The following is a 28,000-nucleotide window of genomic DNA, read 5'->3' on the forward strand; positions in this document are numbered from 1 at the left end:
CACGCTTTCTCTCTTGCCTTTATTCTCTCTGTCACCTTCATTCACTCTCTCTCACCCTTATTCACTTCCTCCCACTCCTCAAATACATACATCCTTCTACCCGTCCATCCCTCCCTTCCCTCACACACTCACCCCCTCTCCTCCTGCGGGCTCTCAGCCCAGGTCCAGCTGCTCTGTAGCTGTTCTCGTTTCCCTGGAAACCGCTTCTCGCGAGATTCGGCGCCGACCTGCTCCCGGAGGGAGCTGTCAATCAAAGCTCCTCCCTTGCTGATTGGATGAAGAGGCTGCACTTCAATAGTTCGTTCATTTATTCCGGCTGAAACTGAGTTCCTTGCTGTAGATGGACCGCTGAGATCAAAAGTTAGCAGCTCTGAAAGATCTTCTTCACTTCTAAACAACCATGTTCGACATGAAATTTTAGCTTAGTTTCTCTCTCCATGGCTGTTGTTCGACCCTGAATATTTTCGTGCAACACTATCTGATTTCCAGTTTACCAACATCATTTTGGTTTTATTATGGCATCACTGATAACAAGGGTTATATTCGTAAATGTAAAACGCCTTAATTCTCCTGCTTTAAAACAATTTTGAAAAATCTGTGAGGATCTTCAAACCTCTGCCCACCATGAACTGTGAACAATCAAAAAAGCCAATCACCACCACCTTCTCAATGGTAATTCAGAATCAGCAATAAATAATAAATAACATCCCAGCCAGACTTCAACAAATTGTGTTTTTACTTTAAGAAAAAGACCAAGATTTACAAGCGCAGCTGCAAAAAGCTTCGGAACAAAGTGTTAGACTGTCAAAGCCAAATAGCTCAAACGTTGCTGTTGTATCACTCCTAAAATTCAAAGCATTGTGGGATATGCATTTCACTGCTTGACTCATGCTAACTACCTGAGTTATTGAGTAACAGCTTGTTGAAAAAACCTGAAACATCTTAGCCTCTAATCACTGCTTAACTTGTCCACGTTCCATCGGAAAGTTGGACTGGGGAATCAGTCATCTGCATTGGTGGAATACTTAACAGGCCTGCTTATTGAACAACAAAACAAAAACCACAAAACAATGTTGCATAGAATTTTTTCACTAAACTTTACAGCTGTTCTTACATACCTCTGGTGCAGGTGGGTCATGAACCCAGGCCTCTTAGCCCAGAGAAAATCTGCAAATATGTCCTTCAATACTTCACAGAGGTGCAAAGCAAAAAAAGATCTTGAGAAGGAACACAGAGGAATTGCTCAAAAATGGTTTTCAAAAGCATCCTAGTGCTTAATATTAGCTAAGTAACACACATTTATTTGTTCAAGACAAAACATGTTTAGCAAACTTGCTTGGGCTTTTAATGACATAACAGAGAGTCCATGAGGATATTGTTGTTGCTACTGTGTTGAGCATGGACCCAAAAGTCAATAACCTGTCCCACAGTGTGTGGAACATAAAAGTTCTTAGACTAAAAGTGAAGTGAATAAACAATAATGCTAGCTATTTGATAATTGAGAAAGTAAGACTTGTTGGGAAGATAATTTCAGCCATTCCAAAACAATGTTGAATCCATTATGGATGATAGAGTAGGAGTTTTCCCTGTTATTTATAGGGTTGGCTTCAAGCTGGACACTACCAATTCTTTAATAGTCCTCTCATTAAATCTAAAGAATGCACCAGAGTAATTGATTGTAGAATTTTTCTAACCCACTGTCAGGGCAGAAATACACACAAACACACACACACACATACATAATATTCTTCCTGCTGTTCTCAATCAATATGTTTTGCATGTAACAAGTGGTTGTTGTCTTATCTCTGGTATTTGGAATATAACAAAATATTTTCAGCAGTAAGCTTGTGTGAGTTATGAAAGGAAGGTTAATTTTTCTCACTCAATTATCTTGAAAATAATGTCATGCTAACTACTCAATCTTTCTCACAAACACAGAGAGATTAGTTACAAGTAAAGATAGTACATTTTTTACAAACTACAGTTAACCTAGTCTCTGTTTTATGATAGCTGGTCTCCTGTAATGCAAGCCTGGTTTTTTGATTAAAGTGGATGCTTTAAAATTGAAATAAGAGTTTGTAAAGCAAAGATTTCAACAGGTCGTGAAGTCTCCCATATTCAAATTTTCAGGTTGGTTCTCAGTTGAACTTGAAGTTGGAACAGATTGCAAGAGTGTTGCTGTATGTTGGAATCCCTGACTTTTAAAGCACTGCTGTTTGGTACCTTGGCTACTTGATAACTTGCAGCTGGTTGATAGTCTGGCTTGCTGAACACTGAGCCTTTAGTTCATGGCTTTCTGGTAGAACTGTCTGCAAACAGCTTTTGGCCAATCTTTAAAGCAGACAGCAATATAACCCACAATTATTGCACTTTGTACAATGTGCTTGTCCTTTTCCAAATAATGGAGTGCTCTACATCTTCATTATAACATTCTTTCGTTTGGTTTAACACCTTGATAGAGTAGGATGGCGAAAGGACCATGCACTACCATCTGCCACTAATTGAGTTTTGATCTCCACTTTTGTTCACACTGAACCCTAATGACAGTTAGTCGAGTGATTTCTTTGGAGTTGACCCATCCTTAAAGAGATGTGTGAATTTCCCAGATGGTTACAAATGGCACACTTAATTAGTTATTCACTTGCAATGTGGTGCCCTGTCACACAACTGCAAAAAAAGACATGATTTGTAACAGCCATCTTGATTGCACCTAGTATTAAAATTGAGGTTGTTGATTTGTTCACCAAGCTGGCTTGTTTTTGTTCAGATGTTCTGTCATCATGCCAGGTGACATCATCAGTGGAGCCTCTGAAGAAGCAATGTTATTCTACTCCGCTTGGAATGTATACTGTCCAGTTTGCTATGGTGAGTACTGTCATTTCTGGTTTTGATTTGTATGGGTTTGTATATGGGGTCCAATTCTATATGCTTGTTGATTGAACTATGGGTGGGTAGCCATGCCTCTAGCAATTCACTACTTAAATGGGCTATGGGGCTATGACCAACACAGGAAAGACGAACAACATTCTACAAGGTTGTCACTTTAACCTGAATCCCAGGTGCCTTCACAACAGACAACAGGAGGACTCAGTATGACCTAAAACACTGACCACACTGCCCTACATCAAGACCACATGGGAACCGATAACAAGACTCCTTAAACTACGCGGAATCATGGTGGTCCCCAAGCCCACGGACACTCTATGACAAACACTTACAAGGATTAAAGACCCGATTCCCACAACATTCAGAACCGAGGTTTACAAAATACCATGCCATGACGGCCACAAACATTACGACAGACAGAAAGGAAACTAGCCATCAGAATACATGAACATCAGCTAGTGGCAAAACAGCACAATGAATTCTCCTTAATATTGGTGCATTCAGAGAACGAAGGCCATCAATTTAACTGGGACAAAGTAACCATAGTAGCCCAAGCCAAACATAGACACACACAGGAATTCCTAGAGGCATGGTTCTTCACCCATAATGCAATCAACAAACATATAGAATTGGAGCCCATATACAAACCCATACAGATCAAAACCAGAAACGACAGTCCTCACCATAATGGACCAACAGTATAAATTCCAAGCAGAGTAGGATAACGTCACTTCATTCCACTGATGATGTTGCCTACCATGGTAATAGAATGTCTGAACAAAAGCAAGCTAGTTCAGCGAGCAAGTCAACAACCTCATCCATAACCCAAGCTATAGATCTTTGATAAAACTTTAAAGTTTTGAAATTATTGTTTTTTTTTAATTACACTGAGGCATGTGTTGCTAATACATAGCCCTAGTCTCACTACACTACCACAGTATGTTAACAACAACTGTTTTGTAAATTAGTGCTTTTGTTGATTTACCAAGGCCTTTGTTGGGAAACACATGCTACCTTAGTTTAAATTGGTGCAGCTGATCCAATGTTGGACCTCCTCGTCAATAGCTGTATTTAACACGTCATATGTATTTAACACGTCATATGTATTTAACAGAGTGAGAGATAAATTTGACCAAGCAGACCAGCATCAGAAGTCATTGTATACCATAACAATGAATAACTTAAAAATTTAATTTGGAAAAGATGAGGCACTTTTAGCGTTACAGACGAAACGTGGGAGAGTGATGCATTTTCTTTGGTGTATTAAGCAGGATGATTTGTTATTCCTGTGGTTGAAAATTATATTATCTGTTTTATTTTGACAAAGTTTTATTATGTGACTTGTATTTCCAGAAAGTTTGTGGAGGAGTTAGTCCATTTTCAAATAGTTCCAGTTTGTTTATACTTGGGATGTAACCATATTTTCTTTTGTTTCACTTTTCAACAAATATACAAACAGCAAATTCAATGGTATTAGTTTACTTAGTATGCTTTTATTTTACAGTGCATCCTTATCTCTCCCATAGGAATTCACCCCCTCAGGGTCCATTACTCTTCCAATGAATAATATTGAACCTGAAAATCAAAAACATTTGAATTAAAGTAAAGAAAATGGTGGAACAGCTATTAGCAATAATCATTGGATGACTGTACACAGTTCAAACCTGTTAGATTAAGCTGAACACCAATAACAGTGAGTGACATCTGTTATATTGTATCATATATTTAAGATTCTCTTAACATCAGAGAAGGCAAGTCTTGAGAAGTAATCTTAATGGCTTCAGAGATAGTAGGAACTGCCAATGTTGGAGAATCTGAGATAAGTAGGTGTACAGCTGGATGAAAACAGCAGGCCAAGCAGCATCAGAGGAGTAGGAAAGCTAATGTTTCGGGTCTGGATCCTTCTTCAAAGAAGGATCCAGACCCGAAACATTAGCTTTCCTGCTCGGCCTGCTGCGCTCATCCAGTTCTTCACCTAATCCTAATGGCTTGACTTATAATCATTTTTGAAATACAGATCTGTTTGTCAAAACTAAGGTAATTTAAACAAGTGCTTAATTTCTCTAAACGAAACAAAATAGTTTAATCATTAAACACCATGTTTATTTTGAATTAACTTATTTTTTCAGATTGTTATCAAAAACGAGATTCTTCATTTTATATAACAAGAACAGAACATACTGGAGAAACTCAGCAAGTTTGGTGGCACTTGTGGACAGAAAAACAGTGAACATTTCGCATCTAATGACTCTCCTTAACATTAACTTTGCTTAGCAAGTGACAAATGAGTTCTCAAAAACATTCCAATAAATGACACATATAAACTAACAAACTTACCTGTCAGATTGCTACGTATAAGAAAAACAAATGGATGATTTGCCATAAATTTATGTCGAGGAAGGCTCATGATTGCTGCTGTCATACCTGCATGGAAAAATCCAATACAAGGCAAAATTACATCAATACCATATTTTGCACGTTTGGAAAATATAGAACAAAAACATCTAAAATAAATATACATTGCACATACCAAAACTGCAATAATTATATTTTCTTCCTTCTTATTAATAACAATTGTAGGAGTCAGCCTTGTCTTAGTGACAGGATTTCTGCTTTAGTGTTTAAACAACTGGCATCAAATAGTGAGAATGAAATAGAGCAAAAATATTTCAAGCAACTTGAAAGATGCAATTACTAGTACTGGGGACTTCAATAATCTTAAAATAGACCGAGATAGTAATAGTACGTTGGGGGAAAAAGGGAACTTTTTTTTTTAATTGGTACAAGAGAATTTTGAGAAGATTTGTAGCTCAGGTTGAGGTTCTGGATGTGAGTTTGCTCGCTGAGCTGGAAGGCTAGTTTTCAGACGTTTCGTCACCATTCTAGGTAACATCATCAGTGAGCCTCCGACGAAGCGCTGGTGTTATGTCCCGCTTTCTATTTATCTGTTTAGGTTTCACATTGATTTGGAGCCAATCTACCATCCTCTGAGAAAAAGAACAGAAAATGACATCACCAACGCAGGAAATGACATCACCAACCCAAGGAAACTTAAACAGATAAATAGAAAGCGGGACATAACACCAGCGCTTCGTCGGAGGCTCACTGATGATGTTACCTAGAATGGTGACGAAACGTCTGAAAACTAGCCGTCCAGCTCAGTGAACAAACTCACATCCTGGTACAAGGGAACTTTTCTCACCAGTGTGTTTCCAGAACAAGAAAGATTTCAGTTCTACAAAAGAGACTACAACTGGAAGTGAGGTAATTTTTAGTATTTTTTAGACCTTTTTATTAAATCTTTGTCTATTGACAGATGTTCATTTTTCAAAAAAAAACAGAGAAGAAAACTAAGTACATGCATTAAAAATAAATTTAATATCAATTCAACCAAGTAATAATAAACCTGATGAAGCTGCTGCTTCACTCCCATCTTCATTTATTTCAATGAATGCTTGATGGACTGCTTCAGAAATGTACAAGTCAGATGATTCTATTGAAAAGAGCAATTATAAAACTTAGCAATTAATTCTAGTAGAATTCTAATTATTCTTGAATATTCTAAGTGATTATTCTACTGTTCATATTTGGACTTAGCTATTATTTATTTTCTGACATTCATAATTTTTTAGTTAGTTAACATTTATTTGTACTTTATGTGGATCAGATCATACCCCCTTCAAATATATCAAGGATATAGCCTAGACCCTAACTTTTATCGTATTTAGAGGCAAGTGTAAGGTACTATGTTCCAGATGTAATTTGATTGATTACACTACCAGCTTTAAGCAAAATATACTTTATTCTTACCATATAGTTAAAATACAATCAAATGAAAGAGAAATTGGTATAACTTTAACTCTACTGGAAGATTTAACAGAATAATAGATTAGTTAACTACTAAACAGCAACTGTTCCAATGTAGTAACGTCTGATAAACACACCCTTGACAAAGGTAAATTTATTATAATAGATTGTCTCATATGCAATGTTTCTCCAGTGCAGGTGAAAAGAACAGTGACAGAAAACCCTGGTAGAGGGAAAGCTATGGCAGCTTCTATGACCAACTTCAAAACTCCAACAACACCTGAAAGCTAAACTGAAACCTTGGATCTGTGGGAGCCTAACTCCACTATTCATGCTGCTTCTATTATTTCAACGTTTAAAAAAGCCCCAAGGCGTCACAAGCTGTTTACTTAATTGGCTTGGAAGAGAGAGCCCACTACCTATGGCTTAAAACCTCCCTTCCAAAAATGAACATGAAAAAGATACACCACCCAAAATCACAGTATCATCACATGCTCTAATAAATTGTTGTGTTATGAAGATGACAGTTGCCAAAGGTAGAGATTAGTACGGCTGTTAGTGTGCTACTGTCCTGTGACACAAAATGATAGAGTCCAGCCCAAGATTAAATTCTCCATTAACCAAGTGTGGGGTGGATGTGTATTGTGGCAACTGAATTGTTACCTCACGAATGAATAAGCTTCCTGAATTGCTCTCCATTTAGCTTGTTAAGTGATGACTGGCAGGATTCTCAGCAATTCACAGGTTTTGACGTTGTATCTTCCCCTTACCAAAAACTGACAGCCAGTCAAAGGCTAGCAGATTCTGGGTCCTAGAAATTGTCACTGGAGGCCTACACTTCAAGGAACTTTCCAGCAAGAAAGTAAGACCTTTTCTATCAGACTTGTGAGTGTGGCTCACATGGAGGGGAGTTCAAAGACGAGAGAGTTCAAAGACAAAGGGAAGTTCTTCAGTGATCGATAGATAGTAGGAACTGACGCTGGAGAATCTGAGATAACGTGGTGTGAAGCTGGATGAACACAGCAGGCCAAGCAGCGTCCGAGGAGCAGGAAAGCTGACATTTCAGGTCGAGACCCTTTTTCAGAAATGTCCGATACAGTTATTTCAGAATCCCCTTCCCCTCCCCCACTTCTGAAGAAGGGTCTCGACCCAAAACGTCAGCTTTCCTGCTCCTCTGATGCTGCTTGGCCTGCTGTGTTCATCTTTCCTCAGTGATCACCCTCTTGCGCCTCCCTTCCCTTGATTTCCTGCCAATTAATGCAAATGGAGGCAGCCCCACTCTCCCCACAACTCGGGAGGCAGGTTATTCTTGTTTCCTAGTCAGAAATGAGCAACTGTTGTTATCTGCTGGGAAGGAAGGTACTCAGGCTGGTGGTCTTAAGGCCCTTAAGAGGCCTTAATTGTTGGCAAGTTGAAAAATTTGCCTTTGGGCCTCTTCACCAAGTACTTAATTGCTGAGGTCACAAGACAGGAGTGAATGTCTCCTCAGGGCCAAGTTGCCCAATTATTTGTCTTTCTTGCTACTTGTAGGGCGGATAAAATTGCACCCTTCTCATCTATAATGCTCCATAATGATAGGTATTGTCCCACGCAGAGAGACAGGCACAATGGGAAAAGACCAGTGCTAAGCTTCTGTATCCTAATGGCTGATTACATCACGGCATAGGGAAAAGCCTATGAACAGATTGTGAGGAGAGAACAGCGTTCAGTGCAGGCATTATCTAAACATTTGAGAATGACATATCCTCATTTTCAAACTCATGAAGAGCTAAGTTGAATTCAAGTAGCTTCCCTGCATTAAGAGAGTTACCATAAAGGTAGGTACTTTCCTGCAAACCATTAAGAATGCTACTGCCTCTTTTAAAAATGTGTGAAGTATTTTATCAAATTGTTGATAATAGCATTTCACCTGTGAAATGAACAAAAAAATTTTAACAAATAATATATTAGGACAAACACACCATATAAATACCCATTTCAATGTCAAATTTGTGAGACTAATGTTCATACAAACAGTAAAAGGTTGATTTTTTTACTCTGGTGATGTTTTTGAAAGATTGACATTTGGAATGACACAGATTGCGTTACAGAAAACAATACCAGAACCATCTCATTCTTACTCTGGGAAACCATCCCAGTTAATCATTCATCACAGTTTGTTGGGGATGTTTTTTCTGGCTTGTACCATTGGAGCTCTGTGCCCAATTTACAAGTGTTTATTGGAAAGGGCTTCCTCTCCACATATTACACAAATTCTAAAAGAATAAGAAAAAACTGTGAAGTGTCATTTCTGCTGCCAGGCCTGGATACCAAGTAGCTTCCCAGCAATATATATTCGGAACAGAGAGTGGGATTTCCTCTGGGACAAGTTCAAGTGAAAGTGTGAGCTATTGCAGACAGTGTCTTGTGGTTACACATCAGCCTGGCACAGAACCTGCAGGAAAACCACATAATTCTTTTCAAGTGATAAACTTGCCAAGCTGTACCTGACCTTCTCTGTGTGTCCATTGAGGTAACCAGAATGAAGCAGCATCCAACAGGGCCTGAATCTACCCAATATCGAGAATCAGGTTGGATTCTTCCAAATCTGCATGTTTTTGGTAAGTAAATGAAGGGAATGCAGGTGGAGCAAGGAGGGGAACTGCCAATAAACTCAAAGAACTGCACATGCTGGAAATCTAAAGCAAAAGAGAGTGCTGAAAAAAAAACACAGCAAGCCTGGCAGCATCTGTAGAGAGAAACTAGAGTTAATGTTTGAAATGTTAACACCTTTCTCTGCGGGTGATGCCAGGTCTGCTGTATTCCTCTAGCATCCACTGTTTTTGTGCCAAGGCATAGAATTTCATCCTTGAAAACGTAAAGTTGATTTTTACATGAGGTTAATGAAAAATTATGATTTCTTAAGCCATAATTATAGTTCAGCTGAAACAAGGCTAAATTTTTGCATGGACATAGAAGATGTACTTAGATTGACTATTGAGCAGGCAGTTGGTACTCCAGGTTATGTGGGAGCTATACATGGGAGCCCTGTGGAGTCCCATCACACCACACCCTGATGGAAATTGCATTTTCTACTGAGCGATTCCTCTGGGCTTGGAACCTTCTAAAAGCTTCCTTTTAAATCAGAGACTTTGGAGGGTTCTGTTGAAATTAGGTTAATACTTATGATTGTTAGCTAGATTACAAACTAGATTATTAAATGCATGATCTAACTCCAGGGTACCTATTCAACAGACCACATACTTCACACACTCCCAACTGTATTTTCCCCAGACGCCTTACACCACCCCACCTACTTTGACCTGACAGCCTCTTACAGCCCCCATCACTGGACTCGACTGACACCCTGGGACCCTTGCTGCACTGGGAAAGAACTGTCAGAATGGAAATATGGCTCCACATTGCTGTGAGAGCCCTGCATGAGACATCCTCCCAGAAATGTAGAGCTTTTTTCTTTCTCAACTTAAAAGGCCAGAGTGAAAATCTGTGTGAGATTGCCACACCCTGAAGATGCAGCCCACATGGTATTAGCATTTGTGCACTTTTTTTAATGATAGTAAGTTCCCTTTACAGAGCCTTACTCACATCATGAGGAAGCCGCACACACTTCCTCTATACTATTCAATCAAATTATTTTAAAACCATGCAAATAATTTTCCACTACACATTCCTGATGGGCATGGCTCCTTGGAAAATGCACCAAAAGTTTTAATCGAGATAAATTCATCTTTAAACGGCTATGTCCTTTTAATTTTAAACCATTCATTTTATTTTGCACATCAAATATCACACACAAGGGACAAGTGACACTGAGAGATTTATAAATGATACGCATGAATTGGGCTTTCCTGGTATTGTAATCCTTGCTCTCCACCATTCCACTATATACGTCAACCTTGGAATTCATTCTTGGTAATACGAGCTCGGAATTAATGGAACCGTGACAGTCATACCTGTGATCCCAGAAAGGTCACATTCACTTCCAAATATTTCTGTGACATTGAGGACTCCAAACGGCTCTTTCAAATCTAACCTTTGTTGGATTGTAAATCTACAAATAATAGTGAGAAAACAGAATGTTTAGCAAATTACACAACATGTCACCGCAGTTGAACAACTGAGAAAAGGCATCAGTTCAATACGGCAGATGCCTTTCAGTGTTGCAGTGCGGGAAAAACTGCCCCTGAAATGGCCAAGTTGGCATCTCGATTTGACAGAGACCTGGAGGTCCCCCCGCTGGTGGGTGGTGTGGTGGACAGAAGGCCCATTCTCTTTCCTCAGGACCACTAGAGATGACCATGGTATCGGACACAGCCAGTCTGGTCTGAGTGCCACCTGGGTCAATGTGCTGTCCACAGACTGAAGGAATGCCCATCATTGCCACAAGGAGGCAAATGACCTTTGGCATTGCACCAAAGTAATTCCCGCAACTTCTCACTGCTAATTCACACTCATTCTACCTCTACTACTTTAAGCACCTCCCACCAAGGATCTTGGCTTGCTACTTTCCTTATAGCATTAATCATCTTCCCTCAGTGGTTGTCAATTATGCTATCCCCAAACTACAAACAAATCCTGCCACAATAGGGCAGGAAGAACCAGGATAGTTGGTGGGCTGTCCAATATTGATCTGAGGAGACAATCTTTGAGCTTGATTGAGGAGTAGCAAGCACAAGAATATTATCTCCAAAGAAATATATAAGCAAATGTATATTTAATGAATATCTTTTTAATTGTTGCTGTGGAGATTTAAAAAAGCAATTGGAAAATGTTAGTGGCATTGTGGAAGGTCATATCTTTCTGGTAATGAATTAGGTGCTTGGTCTCAGACACTAAAATACATTTTTTACGTAATACAGAAAACCAAAAACAGCCGTGCATATTCTTTTGAGGTTCACTCTCAACTTGTACTTAAAAGTAGTTTTTACTTCCAAATGATATCATTCCTGCAAATTTGGTAAATTCAGAAATTATTTAATGAGACAGGTAGCTTGATGCAGTTCTTATGAGACATTCTCACACAGGCACTTTGAGGAGCATTTGTCAGATTGAAATGAAGTGTACAGCCTTGATTGATATTTGCTTCATTATTTCATTGGTATTGTAAGCTATTGCTGCCCTGGATTAAACTGAGGTCAGCACAGATTGTTCGATTAAACCGGAGAATCAATTTGATGAATACTTTACAGGATTATACTGAGAAAATCTGTAATAAGATTTCATCACTTCTAAGTAGAAGAAACTAATTTATTTAGATGTTTAAAAATACCTGTTTTCAAATTTTTATTGCAGTTTAGATACTCTGTGGAAGACTGAATATCATCAACATACTTAAGTGCAATTCAGAATAAATATGTAAGTCACTTCTACATAAAAGTAGCAGCTCCAGTGACAAAATCATGGGCATTGTTGGATTGTCCATGCAAATGTTTGCTAATTTCATTTTCATGGCAACAAGCAAACAAATAGCTGCAAAAATACATCTATAATTATATTTAAGACACCCAATGTATCTCTTAAAATATACTTATTTTCTACCAACATAGAAAAATTACATTACAATTAACAGTAAATAGTAAGCTCCAACATTGCCAACGTAAATCAGGAAATTCAAGCTTCGCTCACCAACCTTGGAAGATTAATCTCAATGTCTTCTTCTGTCATTGTGGAAAACCAATTATGGATAAGTTGTGGTGTAATAAGTTTCTCCAATTCTGTTAAATCAGTTCCTTCTGCTGGTAGTGCCAGGAATATGCTGGCTTCGTCCCCAATATAAGGTAGTTCTACAACCTGATAACTGATTTTTCCAGCTGTAAAATAACCTATAATTAAACAATTGATTATATAATTGAACAGGAACGCTATTTAAATCAGACATTCAAAACCTAGAATGGTATTATAAGAGGGATTTATTTATATGTTTCATTATCCAGTGAATAATGAAGATATTTGTAAAAAGATGAATTTTGTAACATACTTCATTATTATAAATCTGTTGAGTTCATGTTCCCATTTTCAATAGGAAGCCTCAGCAAACCTTATTTTCTTTTTGGCTACTTGTCATTGTTGTTGACTTTCATGGGTGTTTTACTCCACAAGTCCTAATGAGTAGTATTGCATTATCAGCCATAACTCACCACATTAACTACCTACTCTACCCGTATGGCACCCTTGTCATCAGATCCTAGCTGGATTCCACCAATCACCACAGATGGAAGAATTCACCCCTGCCCAAATATCCCAGAATAGATTCACATTCTTGACACAAACACATTCTTATCATGGTACTTAAGCGGCAAGGCTAAAACTATCTTGCAAATTCCACCTTCTTTCCCTAGTTATTGTTTAAACACCAGGCCACGCACCTTATTTATCCTTAGCCACATCTGATTTTGCTACACTCTCTAAGTCACCATATCTCTTTCCCCACTTCACACTTCAGCTCCTCAGCTTATCATTGTTCAATGGGGGAATCATCACATACAGGGAAGTCTTGAAAGAGCTCCAAAAGTTATCTTTTATTTACAAATTGAAGAGTGAACAGGAAGAAAAACAAACCGAAGCTGCATTTCTTTCCGCGAATGTCATGAATGGCTTGCACGTAGACCAGTAACTATTTTATAGTTAAGGATTAGTTGCTGCACTCATCTCTCATCTGCTGGAAATGGATCTCAATCAGTTCCTGTCTGGCTTGCAGCACTTAACACAGCTGAGGTAACACTTGCAGCAAGGTGAAGTTCCTCCTCCTAAATCTCATCTTCTTTCATAGAAGACTGCCCTTCCTTGCTCAATGCATCAGCACCTATCACATCCTCTCACTGCCTACTCCACTTCTGCACAACACAGCATGCTTTGATTCTTTGTGGGGAATATTGCAGAGCCCAATCTGAGCAGTCCAAGCAGCAGAAACACATCTTCATCTGGTCTAGTATTTGCTCAATCTTTGGTCCAAGCGTGGGAAGCATAACACCTGTACTCTGCCTTAATTAGGGGTTACTTAATGGTGTCATCAGCTAAAGTTGCTTTGGATAGCCCTTGTACCTCAGTAATCAGAGTGGGCCCTCCACAGCAGCAGGAACACGAGATTTCTCAAGGATGTATGAGTCAAGACAGCTGCTAGAGTACTCGGTGCAAACCTTTAAGTAGAAACAGTTATCACAGATCACTTGCACAATAACTAAATCAAACCCCTTCCTGCATCCCAATACAACCATCTCAGTGTTACATGTGTTCAGTCAATGGTACCCTGCCTCTGGGGGAACCTGGTTTTGTTACTGAATCATATTGTGTAGCTTGCAGTATTAATGTCACCACAAGTAATCAAATAAACCAGTGTGATCTCAATCCAATGGCACTGGTCACTGTCTTAATGCATTTGTGAGTGCACGATTGAGAGGTGCTTCACAGGTCTCCTGTGCCTGCCTGAATAGAGGTAATCACATAGCAGCTCAACGTAGCTGTCACCTTCAGGGCTGCCTGGATAGAATGGGTACCCACAACTTCAAGTCCCAATCCAGCAGTTGTCACAGTTCAGTCACAATGTACCAGGACTTAGAGACTGTATCAATACTATGCCTTGCTCATTCAAAGGAAATGGCTTAGAGGACAAAATACTCTGGTCCTCCTCTGCTCTGAAGCTCTGGTCTCTTCCTGCACTGGCAGCCTGTTGGCTTCTGGACCAGTCACTGCACCTCCACAGTTCAGGTGGAGAGAGATTCCAGTCTGTTCCTCACTGAACCATTGGAAGACTTCTGGAACTGTGCTCATTATGGATCAGAGCTATCTCTTTAAATGTTGGCTACGATTACTTGTACTTCATGTGAGCAATTTGAAGACACCAATGACATGATGCTGGAAGGCTAGTGATGGGAGACAAGGAAATAGCTGAAGAACTTAATAAGTACTCTGCGTCAGTTTTCACAGTGGAAGACATGACTAGAATGCCAACAATTAGGGAGTATCAGGGGGCAGAGTTGAGTCTGGTAGGCATTACAAAAGAGAAAATGCTAGAAAAGCTAAAAGGTCTTAAAATTGATAAATCTCCTGGCCCTGATGGACTACATCCTAGAGTTCTGAGGGAGGTGGCTGAGGAAAGAGCGGAGGCTTTGGTTGTGATCTTTCAAAAGTCACTGGAGTCTGGGAAAGTCCCAGATGATTGGAAAATTGCTGTTGTAACCCCCGTGTTTAAGAAAGGATTAAGGCAAAAGATGGAAAATTATAGGCCAATTAGCCTAAGCTCGGTGGTTGGTAAAATTCTAGAATCCATTGTCAAGGATGAGATTTCTAAATTCCCGGAAGTGCAGAGTCAGATTAGAACAAGTCAGCATGGATTTAGTAAGGGGAGGTCGTGCCTGGCAAACCTGTTAGAATTCTTTGAAGAGGTAACAAGTATGTTAGACCAGGGAAACTCAGTGGATATTATCTATCTAGACTTCCAAAAGGCCTTTGATAAGGTGCCTCACGGGAGGCTGCTGAGCAAGGTGAGGGCCCATGGTGTTCGAGGTGAGCTACTGGCTTGGATTGAGGATTGGCTGTCTGACAGTAGGCAGAGAGTTGGGATAAAAGGCTCTTTTTCAGAATGGCGACCAGTGACGAGTGGTGTCCCACAGGGTTCAGTGTTGGGGCCACAGCTGTTCACCTTATATATTAATGATGATCTAGATGAAGGGACTGGGGGCATTCTGGCGAAGTTTGCCGATGATACGAAGATAGGTGGAGAGGCAGATAGTACTGAGGAGGTGGGGAGGCTGCAGAAAGATTTAGACAGCTTAGGAGAGTGGTCCAGGAAATGGCTGATGAAACTCAACGTGAGCAAATGCGAGGTTTTGCACTTTAGAAAAAAAAATACAGGCATGGACTACTTTCTAAACAGTGAGAAAATTCGTAAAGCAGAAGTACAAGGGGATCTGTGAGTGTTGGTCCAGGATTGTCTAAAGGTTAACTTGCAGGTAGAGTCCGTGATTAAGAAAGCAAATGTAACATTGTCATTTATCTCAAGAGGGTTGGAATATAAAAGCAGTGATGTGCTTCTATGACTTTACAAAGCTCTAGTTAGGCCCCATTTAGAATACAGTGTCCAATTTTGGGCCCTATACCTCAGGAAGGACATACTAGCCCTGGAGCATGTCCAGCGGAGATTCACACGGATGATCCCTGGAATGGTACGTTTAACATATGATGAACGGCTAAGGATCCTGGGTTTGTATTCATTAGAGTTTAGAAGGTTGAGGGGAGATCTAATAGAAACTCACAAGATATTGTATGGCTTAGAAAGGGTGGATGCTGGGAAGTTGTTTCGGTTAGGCAGGGAGACTAGGACCCGTGGGCACAGCCTTAGAATTAGAGGGGGTAAACTTAAAACTGAAATGAGATGACATTTCTTCAGCCAGAGAGTGGTGGGCTTGTGGAATTAATTGCCACGGAGCGCAGTGGAGGCCTTCAAGGCAGAGATCAATAAATTCTTGATCTCACAAGGAATCAAGGGCTATGGGGAGAGTGCAGGGAAGTGGAGTTGAAATGTCCATCAGCCATGATTTAAATGGCAGAGTAGACTCGATGGGCTGAATGGCCTTACTTCCACTCCTATGTCTTATGGTCTTATGATGGACCACATGACTATATGTACACCCCACATATTTATACTCTGTATGTATTTCACATGAACAATGGTATGATTGCAAATTACATGCACCTGCAATGATAAAAAAGTATGATTGATGTAATCGCCCCTTCAACAGCCTCCCGTCGAGAAGTAATCGGCCCTATCCTTTTGTTACCAGATGACACTGATACTGTCCCTACCATCTTCACACCCTGCCTCCCCCCACCACCCCAGTGTGGTCCCTGGCATTATCCATTTGCAGGTCACTTCTTGCAATCAAAAAGTCATGGGAGAGATTCAACGTAACAAATGGGCACTGTGAGTAGAGGGCTTGACCTGGTCATCAGCTATCACAGTCTATCTTCACCGAATCACCACATGTGGATACCCACCACATCATCAACGACTCTTAACTTTATGCCATGCTCCTTGCACCTCAGCATTACATTTTGGTAATGTCCACCTTGGAGCCCTACTGTTTCCCCCATGGAGGCCACAGTGGCGGTGACCACCTGTTAGAACCTCTCTCAAGGCAACCTATGCACTCCAACACAATATTAGCTCCCCCATGGATGTGATGCCAATCAAATGGCTGCTTTGTCCTGGATGGTATCAAGCTGCTTGAAAATTGTTGCAGGTGCACTCAATCAGGCAAATGCAGAGTATTGCATCACACTCTGACTTGTGCCTTGTAGACAGTGGACCAGGCTTTGGGGAGTTAGAAGGTGAGTTACTTGCTGCAGTATTCCTACCCTCTGGCCTGTTCTTATTCCTGCATTTAAATGGCGAGTCCAGTTGAGCTTCTGGTCAATGGTAACTCCAAGAATGTTGATAGTGGGCAATTCAGTGAAGGTAACACAAATGAATGTCAAGGGACAGTGGTTGGATTGTCTCTTGTTGGAGATGGCTACTGCCTGGCATTTGTGGGGTGCAAAAATTACTTGCCACTTGTCAGACTAAGCCTCACCTGACAAAGGAGCAGCGCTCTGAAAGCTTGTGATTACAAATAAACCTGTTGGACCTGGTGTTGTGTGATTCCCGATGGGGATACTGTCCAGATTTTGTTGCATTTGAAATGGACCAAGGAGTATCAGAGGAGTCACCAATGTTGCTGAACATTGCTGAACCTCTCAAACAAATCTCTAAGATTTTTTGTCATATTATTATGATAGAAAAACAGATATGTACGCGATATTAATATTATTGCTATATCACTTTATTCAAATGCTGAGATGCAAACAGAAAACATGATTAAAATTTTAAAAATTATCTGGATATTAATTCTTACTGTAACAATCAGTGGTTAGCACTGCTGCCTCACAGCACCAGGGACCTAGGTCCGATTCCACCTTTGGGTGACTGTCTATGTGGAGTTTGCACATTTTCTCCGTGCCTGCGTGGGTTTCCTCTGGGTGCTCCGGTTTCCTTCCACAGTCCAAAGATGAGCAGGCAAGGTGGATTGGCCATGCTAAATTGCCCGTAATGTTCAGGTGTGTGTACATTAGGTGGGTTATAAAGGAATGGGTCGAGATGGGATCACCTGTGGGTCGGTGTGGACGAGTTGGGCCAAAGGGCCTATTTCCACATTGTCAGGATTCTATGATTACGTAAACCTTGTTTAGTTCATTACTATTTCAATAAGAGAAAGTAAAAAGGATATTATCTACAAGTTCACAAAGCTTTGTACCAGTGCCAATAAATGTTTGAGGAGAAAAACAAACAATTGAGTCCAGGTGTGATGGGAGAAATCTCTTGTGCGTGGCATTTATTTAGATAAATGTAATGTTATTCATGTTGGTAGGGCTAATGATTTATTTCGAATACTTAATGATCAAGGGACAGACTGTGTTTGTGTGGGTAGACTAATGAGATGACTTACATAAAATAGATAGATGTCAGCAGATTTTTCTTTTTGCAATTATAAAGCTTCTAAGTAAGTTTCTTGATTGCAGAGGGAATGCAGACTCACACAGATTTTCAAAAATAACCAAGTGAGTGCCAGAGGAGATTGATACCTCTGGGTGTAAAAATGTAGTTGGAATAATCAGGATTGCATAATTGTTTGCTGTTATCTCCTAGAATACATTTTTCATTACCATCAGGGATCAGACAGAAATTTCTCAGAATTATTACTTCTTCTTTGTGAACAGGGTTTTTTATACATTTTTTGTCTTTCCTGGGAGATTATCTAGCTGCTGATAAATGAGCATCACAGTGCCTATGTGCAACATATCCAACAATTGATTGTTTTTTTTTTCATTTGTTTTTCTTTCTAAGGCCTTAGGTAATATTGAAGCAACGAAGTAAATTTTCATCCAAAATCTAGTGTCTTACTGCAGATAACTGATTTTGATAAAATGTGTAATTTTTGAAAGTATTTACCAAATCTGCTCATCACTTGTTGGTACATCATTGGTACGTCAGAAACACAGCCATCTTGCTTGACAAATTTCAGCAGTCTGGTATGCGCTGAATTGAATTTATATTTCCATGTCCCCTTGAAGTAAATGGCATTCACTAAAACCAACTTTGTCAAAGCGTTCAAAGATTGACTTGTCACCAAGTTTTGGATTTTACCTGAAAATAAACAATGTATTTAGGCAATGCTTCTTAAAATAACAATTAATATTTCAACTACATGTTATGATGACCATATACTTTCACAGCTCCTCAAGAAAAATACCAGGAAAATCAAAGTCGTCAGCATTAGCTGTACAAGTTTTGTCACAGGCTCTAACCTCCTTCCTAGTTACTGAGCCAAATAATTTGCAATCTCTACGTCCTGAACTTATAATCAATCAATCACAAAGACCATCTACTTTCATTCCTACAATATTATATATCTGTGCCTCAGCTTATCTGCTTCTGAAACTTCCAGACGTGCCTTTCAGAATTGACTATTCCATCCCTACCGAACTCCTATTGTCAAACCTTCATAAATCTCAGCTCATCCAAATTTCATTGACAAATCCAATCCCATATTCAGTTGCCTTCAGTTATCAGCCCTGTTCTCCTTACCCTACATTGGCTCCCAAAGTGTCAAATTTATGATCCTCATCTACAACTTTAGAAAAACAGAAAAAAAAATTTTCCCATATTCCATGAAAGTTTAAAACAAATTCCTTTCATAACCTTGCCGTACTCTACCTCTGTTGTTTTCTCCAATCCCAGATCTCAGCTGCTCTCTGTTCCTATGCTACATCCAGTTATGAATTTTTCTGTTTCTTTCATCCACTATTAGTGGTTATGCCTCAGCCATCCAATCCCATGTCCCATAATTTACGCCTAATTTTTTTTTTCCTCTCATCACCATCCTCTCCTCCTTTAAGCCTATGTTTTGACCAAAACCATTTACTTCCAATCTCCGTAGCTCCTTATTTATTTTGTCATCTACTTTTACAATTATGTCTCTGTAAAGCAATTTGTGATTATGTGGTGTTATTGTTATTTCACAGACACACTGTACATGGGGAAGGGTAAATTCAGAACTTATCTATTAGCAAGTAATCAACCTATGGATAATATATTCAGTTTGGATTTATCTGGTGCAAACAAGTAGCTTTGATGAATGTAAATGAAATTCAGAAAATAAAGTTTTTAATACAATCACAAATTGAGTCAAAACTGGACCTTTAGAAACTACAGACACTTGTGAGACTTTGAAAAGCTTTGCAAAGTGTTTCATCAATGGAATGTTATGCTTGTTATTTCTAGGTTCTTCGCAGTTGATTGATTGCTATTATTAATCTAAAATTCCGTTATTATTGTCAGGCAACTGTTCAGATTGAAAAAGAAATCGAAAAATTCTCAGCTAACAATTTCTTTGTTCCCAAATACAAATTTATTGCTGCTGTATTGTTAATTTGTGGTGAAAACATTAATTTAAATTTGTATTAATTTCAAAATCCCTGTAATATCTAACTACATTTACTCTGATTGTTGCTGTAAATGCTTTAAGCGGTGAGTTCACAAATCTAAGGTATTTACAGTTATAAATTGCCAATAGTCTTCCAAACAATGAAACAAATTGCTGTACTTAGCAATTCCCACAATCTTGGTTCCAAAGAATGTTTTTGATTGTTAACTTTTGTACTTTTAGAATAATTTCTTTAATGAGTGATAGAATGCAGGTCCATGTACATATTCAGCACAGACTCAGTGCTGGATTTGGATCTCCTTAGTCGTTAACTTCTCCACGGAAACAGCCTGGTGCAAACATTCCAGAGCCAGCATGGTACTGATAACATTGTAGACTTCCCTACTGTTCAATTCAGTTTACTACGTGCGTCTGACTAACCAGCCTGAGTTCGGTGCTTGTTTGCACATTTTGATAAAGTCATTAATGGACAAGACCATTGGATTATCTTCTGACTGAGGCTAAGCAGTGCCTGGTGTCTGAAAATCTCCGAGTACCAAAAACTTGTGATGTTCCTTCTCCAGCCAGTTATAGAGATGTGTCAGGGGCATGCTCATCTGATGGTGCTCCCATGTCTAATCTAGATAGTGAACACACAGCGATGAAAGTCTCTGAGCTGGTAAAGGATACAGGTAAAAGTCTTCACAACTCATCCTCTGAGGATTCAAAGACTTCCTCCTCAGAGGTGAAGTTGGATTTCAGGGTGTGAGAAGTTGACTTCCTCTTACTGGAAGTTTGCTAATGCCAACACAACAGAAAAATGGGAATTAGTTCTATAAGAGGAGGAAAAGAAACTTGTGCAGTTTAAGAATGCATTAGCAATGATGGTATTGGGACCGCAATGTAGATAGCACATTAAAGCTTGCTGAATTTTGTTGGTCACTGAAGTCTCCCAACCCCACAAGTTGTGCTTTTTTCTGGCTAATTCTAGGATCTTCTGTTCACACAGAGTGAAAAGCCTGACGTCTTGCTACCACCCCAGCTTAGCCCCCAAACCACCCGTCACCTCCTTCCAGGTTTGTAATGACTTAATGCAGTTGTAGGTCAATTTTTCCTGCGTACAACAAAGGAATTAAGTACAGTAGTGGCAGACTGAAGAGTAGGTTGTGGTGATGAAAAAGCAGGGGAGGTGATGACATATTCCTAGTGAATGAGTAGGAAACACACAGGCAGGAAGGATGAGGTGATTGAAAGTCATTGAGTAGACATAATGCCTGCAATCATGAGGGTTGCTGAAAGGCACGTGCAGTGGCAGAGTTAGAGTGAGTGATAGTCCTTGTGAACTTCAGGGAGCAAAGAAAAGATGGTGGCACTGTTGGGCCACCCTAGATAGAGCATTGACCTTGGCTGCTGTTTAGGTCCAGGCTGGCTGAATGGCCTCCTGTAGTTAACCACAGGATAAAGAATGGCTCTCCTCTTCATTATGTTAACTACCAGCACCTCCAAGTCCCCGTTTATAATGTGGGATCTGAGCTTTACTTTCAACAGTGTCATAATGGTTGAACATCACAGTACAAAGGCAGCTCTTGGCCTGCAGCATCTGAAGGGGTGTATAGTTGGGCCTGGAATGTAGCAGCAGTGATCTGAATGCCAGAATGACCCAGCAGAACTGTATTTCCTACATGCGATTCGACAAAAAAGGCAGCAAAGAACTTGGTTGTGCAGTTAATGAGGTAAATAACAGAATATTAGTGTGAAGAGTCACTTAACAAAATATTTCAACTACAAATGGAAAAATTCCACCCCATATGTAATTTTTACAACAGGAATAACTCTGCTGCCAGCATATCTCCATGGATTATTAACATAAACACAAATTAACTGAGAAGCTACAAAGCCGAGAAATTTCATGATGAAAAATTACTATTCCAACTTTTCTATTCCCAGCATTTTGAGTGTTACGATTACATAATTGCGACTGGTTGAACCTGATCATTTTGCAACTTGATGTTTAAAAACAGGTTTCCATGTACAGTTTAAGTTAATTGTGAAACGGATTTGGTTCTGCATTGTGAAACAAAAGAGCTTTTGGTTATTTTGGGTATCACATGCTCTCTGATTCACTCACATTCTCAGAAAGTTCGCCACTTCAGATTTCCAGCATTGACAGTGTTATTCTTTTGTTTTAAAACCACGATAGACTTACAGAAAGGTATATAGATCAGTAATGTACCACTGTTTTTGAAAGGGTACTTAACGTAAAAGCAAGGATTCAACATATATTGGCTGGAGAATAGCTGAAGGCAAGACAATTATTACTTGTAAGAAATGTTCTGAAATAATAATAATTCTTGACTGGACAACCCATTATAGCTTCCAGGCAATAACATTTTACTTTTTCTGTTCTGGGTTTAATTTGACAACCCTTTATTTTTAAAGCATTTTTCAGAACGCACTACGACTTTCCAATTGTTGCAGTTTGTTTTGAAACATGTTGTGGACCTTCAGAATGGAATAATTGTTCTTTCTTTCAGAAGATAATTTTATTTACACAATAAATAATTACACCTACCCGGTGGGAAATGCACAGATGTCCCTGGGTCTTTAACGTTTCCTTTTTCTTTTTTTGTCAGTTGTTTTTCCATGCAGGGACAAACAGGTTTACAACTATATGTAGATGCAATTTAAAAAGATGAAGATCTATTTTGCTAAAGTAACCATATGTGGTAAACTCACAAGAAATGTTAAAATAAACATCTGATAAAAAGACAGAGTTGGATGTAATTCAGGCTGCCTCAGCTGAATCAGAGAGGTCAGACGACATGTTGCTGGAATAGGAGGGAATCTGATGAAGGAACCTGTCATTGGGAATGAGGGCCTTGGTGCCTGGGCTGGCATTTATTGTCCATGATATGGGGCTTGAAGGCAATGGCACATGGGTGGCTTTCAGCAATATTGCTCCCCCAACATCCCGTGTGTGAATTAAATAAATCTTCCAATCTGTAACTGCCACTCTGCTCTGGGCTCCATTCAAAAACTTAATGGATGCACTGGCGGTGAGGGGCAGAATCTCCATCGCTAAGGAACTTAGTCAAAGGGGAGGCCAGATGGTGCCTTCAGTGTGATGCACACTTTATTGCGCACGGTCGCCTCACAAACTAACAGGGGCTCCCACTGGTTAGCCAATTGAACAGCAAGCTGCCCACTGGCCCAACAGAATCCCATGCTAAATTAATTTATACCCTAACTTAACAAAATTCAAATCTGTGCTTTGGTATGCTGATTTGGATCACTCTCTAAATGTCCACTGACCATGAGACAATAAACCGAGTACAGTGTATTCACAGAGACCTACATCGTGCATCTGGGCAAAAAACCACTTGTTTCCTCAAAAACTCAAAGCGCCATTAATGTTTGCCAGAATTCCACATCACCACAACTAACACTTTGTTATCTTTCACAGCACATGGATATAACTAGCATTTGTTGCCCATTTTGAATTGTCCTTGTACTGATTGGCTTCCCTGGCCATTTCAGACAATGGCCTGGAGTCACACATAGCTCAGACCAGGCGAGCACAGCAAATTTCCTTTATTAAATGGCATCAGTGAGACAGATGGATTTTTACAAAAATTTATGGTCACCATTACTGAGGCTAGGCAGATTTTTAAATCAAATATAAACTATGCTAGTTGCCATGGCAGGAGTGAATCAATATCTCCACAACATTAACCTGGTCTTCTGGATTACAGTCCAGTGACATTAACCCCACACTACGGCTTCCCCAGTGCGATCAATCTATCAGTACAGATGTTGCTCCCTGGTATCACTGATGTAGACACCATGTCCAGAGGATCATTTTGATTTGTGCTGTTAATGAAGGTTTGTAGATGGTAATCTAAGCAGCAATTCCTTTCAACTGTGACTTTTGCTTCTTGTTTTATTCAGCTTGACCAAAATTACCTCTTTTCCACTCCAGGTATGCATTTCTGAATGGGAGTACCTTTATTTTGATATTGAAAAGAAGGATAAGGAAAATGGAAGAGACTAAGTTGGAACTTCTTGGAAGTAAGATAAGCAAAGCTGCATCCTATCTATGCAGGAGGACTTGAGGCACAATGTGAACTGCCAAAAAGAGGTGGGTATTGTAAAAGATAATTATTCTGAAAGATGTAACATTGAAGCAACATCAAGCTCCATCTAAGCTAATGATGTCACACAATCTTTGGAAGAAGAAGCAGTTCGGAACAAGGTCCCCTTCGAGACAGACATGTCATTTTCCATTCCTGATAGTCTTTGTAAAATATTCCTAAATAGGGATTCTAACTTATATTTATTGTTATAGCGCAATAACATACTTTTTCTGATTAAGTTTCAATAGTGGTTTATTCTCAATGACTGAAAATTGGATAGGACTTTAAACACGGCATAGGAAGGAGGATTGGTGACAAAAGTATATCTGAAATGTTTGGTTCTGCAACATATGACCAAGTCTACACACACAGGATCAGTTCTCTCAACATGTTAGAACACTAATGACTCACATATCCATGTTGCTCCAGGGGGTTGCAAGTGTCAGCAAGATCTCCTTCCTAGTGGCTATATTGCTAGTTGCTGTCAATTTGCTATCATTGGTAAATTCCTTTCAATTATACAAAGGTTCTCAATGTTTTTGGTTTTTGTCTACTGACAAGTGGTCTTACGTAGACTTTTGCTTTTCATGAGTTGGATGCAAGGAGTGAACTTGAAATAGAAAAAGGCACCAGCCAGCTAACAAAACAAGGGCTGTATAACTTGAGCAGTTTTTGGTTTTCTGTAGCTTTACAGACCCAAGATTACCTTTACTTCAGGTTAGATGCTTCTGGCAATCTGCTTTTAGTAGCAAGAGACAGGAGCAGGCCAACTCCAGTCTGAAGTTCACTAATGGGAAGATACGGGAGAGAACTTCAAGGAAGTAGGATCAACATCACCTTCCAGTGAAGCAGTAATATTCATCTTCACTACGTGCAGCCCACTTATATTGGGTGCAGCTTCCCATTCGTTGGAGAAACTCAACAGGTCTGGTAGCATCTATGGAGAAAGAAACAAAGTTGATGTTTCCAATCTGATATGACTAGTCTCCAAAACTGTCCTGAAGAGGAGTCATATTGGAATTGAAACTTCCACTCTGTTTCTCTCTGCACAGATGGCGCCAGAGCAGTTGAGTTTTTCTAACATGTCCTGCGTTTGATTCAGATTTCCAGCATCTCCTGTAGTTTGCTTTTATTCCTATTGGTTGTCATCATAGCAAGACTCATTAAGCCTTGGAAGCTCTTCAACAATGTTCAAAAACCAACATCTTTTAAGACAAACATGTTTGAGGCTTGTTCTGTCAGGTCCACACTCAGTCAGAGTTAAATTTTAGATTTCCAACTTTCTTTTGTCTATCTTCAGGCACTTGCTAACTGATGTTATTATAGGTTTTTACTTTCAAATTCTCCTTAATGCTGCTGCATGAATTATTCAAAACATGAAATGCCGTCTTGGAATGGCCTACCTTCAATTCAGAAAATAATGTTATTCACAGGAAACATGTACGTTAACACTTACCTTTGGTCTGATTAGCTATCCACTTATTGATAATATTGGCGGCCGATACAGAATCTTGAAAGTTCACTTTTTTTATAGCATTATCAAAGAATTCTTGGCTGCTCTGGAGATATTGTTCAGTCAAATGGAATTCATCTTGTATGTAAATTGCATTAGCAAGTTTTAGCGAGTATTGCCTGCTACGACTGGAGAGGATTTTGGATTGCTCTTTCAACAAAGAAAACTCCGTCCCTAAAATTGGAATCACAATACTTTAGAATTCAGCAGGCAAGATTTAAACATATATAGCCAATGCTATTAATATGCCATGTACAGGTGAAAAGAAAAGCAATATTTTTCTGCAAGTGCAAACATATTTTTATGTAGATCACTTTAATCAGCTAGTGTACAAACAGAATTTTACCCACCTTCCTGAGTTTTATCAAAATGTACAGCTTTTCTTAACTGTTGCAAAGTGGTCCCTCTGGCACCCAGCTCTGTCATCCCTAGGCCCAGGCTGACAGACATTGGTGAACAAATAAGATTCTGATCCTTCTGCATTGACCGAATGGCATGGTAGAGATCAACTGCAAATCCTGTAGTAATATCACTAGGTAGAGGATCTGAGCTGCAAATAAGCAGTTCTTCAAACAGCCACAGTAGAATACAAAACAGCATTATCATTGCTGTGGAAGAAATAGAAATACACATCTGTAATATTGTTAAGGTGTTAGTTATTGTCGGAGAATAATGTTTCGTGGCTATATGTTTTAGAGCTATTTGGCCAGATGAATTCCTGACCTATGAACTAAACAAAACATCCAATTATATGTTTTAACAAGAAGTTTATTTTAGAGTGAAAACAAATTTTGAATAATACGATATTGAAAGGTAGACATTAGAAGTCACATAACCTGCATGTCATTTGTACAGTGGTTGGCTACATGGCATATTGTTTTAATTTCAGATAGTCACAGACCCACTTTGCACTGAGTAGATGTGGAGCTGAACCTGTTTTAGAAATTTTTTACACACTAGATTCAGAGTAGTAAACACAAATTTTATTAAAACTAAACACTTCGTCATTACGTATTTAACAGAATAGGTACAGATTACAAAATTCTCACATACAGAAATATTTTATACATACATGAGCGAAAACGCATAATTGCTGATTTCTGTAAATTTATTCTGTCCAAGGTATCCAGAAACACTCCACAACACTAAAAGCGCTATAATCTACCAAGTGTGTAATTGGCAGTAAAGTTGATAGTAATGTTGGCAAAATATTAAACCAAGTAACATGTTTGCATGATTTCAAGGGCACCTGTAATGATACAACTGAATTCCATTTGTTGAATGCAGGCAAGCTGCAAACAGCAACTGTGATGATACCAATACATTGATTTAATAAACTTTAATGTGCCAAAGTAATTTGGTGCAGAATGTTAAAACATGTAAATTTTGTGATTGCACTTACACATAATGAAAATCTATAATGTTGTTCATCAAACAGTCAAATTAGTATTGTCACTGTTTTCAAAAGTATTTTGTTCCATGATTATGATGATCAGTAAGTCTATCAACTATTGTGACATTATTGGTAACATACTTTTGTACCCCTTTAGTAATACCATCTCATTTGGTGGGTAATAATACCTTGTCTCTTTCATCCTTTATGAAGTTATCTTCATTATCTAAATTCTATAGCTTCATTTGAACCCTCACAAAAATTCCATCCAGAGAACCTTGCTTGCAGCAACCAAGAATGCAACTTAAGCAATTTAACAAATGGAAAGAAATGATAACTGGAAATCTTGAAATGCAACAAAATATTTCCAAGGCAACAGGAATCGAAAAGGAGGAAAATCATATGCCTATTTTACTACTGATTGACCTTTGCCTGTAGTATCTTCTAGTAAATATGCTGTGCAAGTGCAAATAGCAAGAAACTCTTAAAAATAAACCAATTTTCCTTTCACACCCATTATTACTTTAAAGTGAGCAATGTTTGAGACATAATATCAGAATAATTTGCTCATGCTGTACAATAATAAAACAGGCTGTTTGTGCATAATTTAAACGATTATGGCTTTGCTGAAGCACATTTCAATTCACTCAATTCATTAACTGGCAACTTTTGCTTCATTGTAAACTGTTTTGAATTTTAAGAAATCAATTTCCATAAATTCTTCTTCCTTGTAAGTCAAACTGCTTATTTCTGGATGGAATTATCAAGCTGTTTTCTCAGCTTGATTCCTGCAATGGTCCTTTGTGGTGAT

At 39.1% G+C, this 28,000-nt stretch overlaps 3 protein-coding genes across 4 annotated transcripts in view; all 3 read right to left on the minus strand.

Annotated features, from left to right (window-relative positions):
- Positions 1–188, minus strand: part of zbbx (zinc finger, B-box domain containing) — a 125,769-nt gene extending 125,581 nt beyond the window's left edge. Inside the window, exon 1 of the mRNA XM_059651073.1 lies at positions 133–188. The gene's annotated coding sequence lies outside the window, so the exon portion shown is untranslated. The remainder of the gene's footprint in view (positions 1–132) is intronic.
- LOC132210484 (serpin I2-like) lies at positions 129–26,884 on the minus strand. The gene is made up of 9 exons (XM_059650820.1): positions 26,869–26,884; positions 25,740–25,970; positions 18,677–18,871; positions 12,323–12,515; positions 10,647–10,744; positions 6,278–6,379; positions 5,224–5,298; positions 4,389–4,461; positions 129–390 (listed from the first exon to the last, which is right to left on the minus strand). The coding sequence occupies exons 1-9, from the start codon at positions 26,882–26,884 to the stop codon at positions 129–131; spliced, it is 1,245 nt and encodes a 414-aa protein (XP_059506803.1).
- LOC125457734 (WD repeat-containing protein 49-like) overlaps positions 26,634–28,000 on the minus strand; it is a 69,458-nt gene continuing 68,091 nt past the window's right edge. For both annotated transcript variants that reach the window (XM_059650886.1, XM_059650888.1), the window contains one exon: positions 26,634–28,000. In XM_059650886.1, coding sequence (XP_059506869.1) covers positions 27,934–28,000 — 67 coding nt within the window. In that variant the 3' untranslated portion in view covers positions 26,634–27,933.

Source organism: Stegostoma tigrinum, chromosome 14, assembly GCF_030684315.1.
Source record: "Stegostoma tigrinum isolate sSteTig4 chromosome 14, sSteTig4.hap1, whole genome shotgun sequence".
NCBI lineage: Eukaryota > Metazoa > Chordata > Chondrichthyes > Orectolobiformes > Stegostomatidae > Stegostoma > Stegostoma tigrinum.

Excerpts from the sequence above, each read along its gene's own strand:
- LOC132210484 (XM_059650820.1), bottom strand. Across the intron at positions 10,745-12,322 it reads ATTGAGATTAATCTTCCAAG|ATTTACAATCCAACAAAGGT; the intron begins GTTGGTGAGCGA and ends TATTATTTGTAG. Across the intron at positions 6,380-10,646 it reads TGACCTTTCTGGGATCACAG|AATCATCTGACTTGTACATT; the intron begins GTATGACTGTCA and ends TCTTTTCAATAG.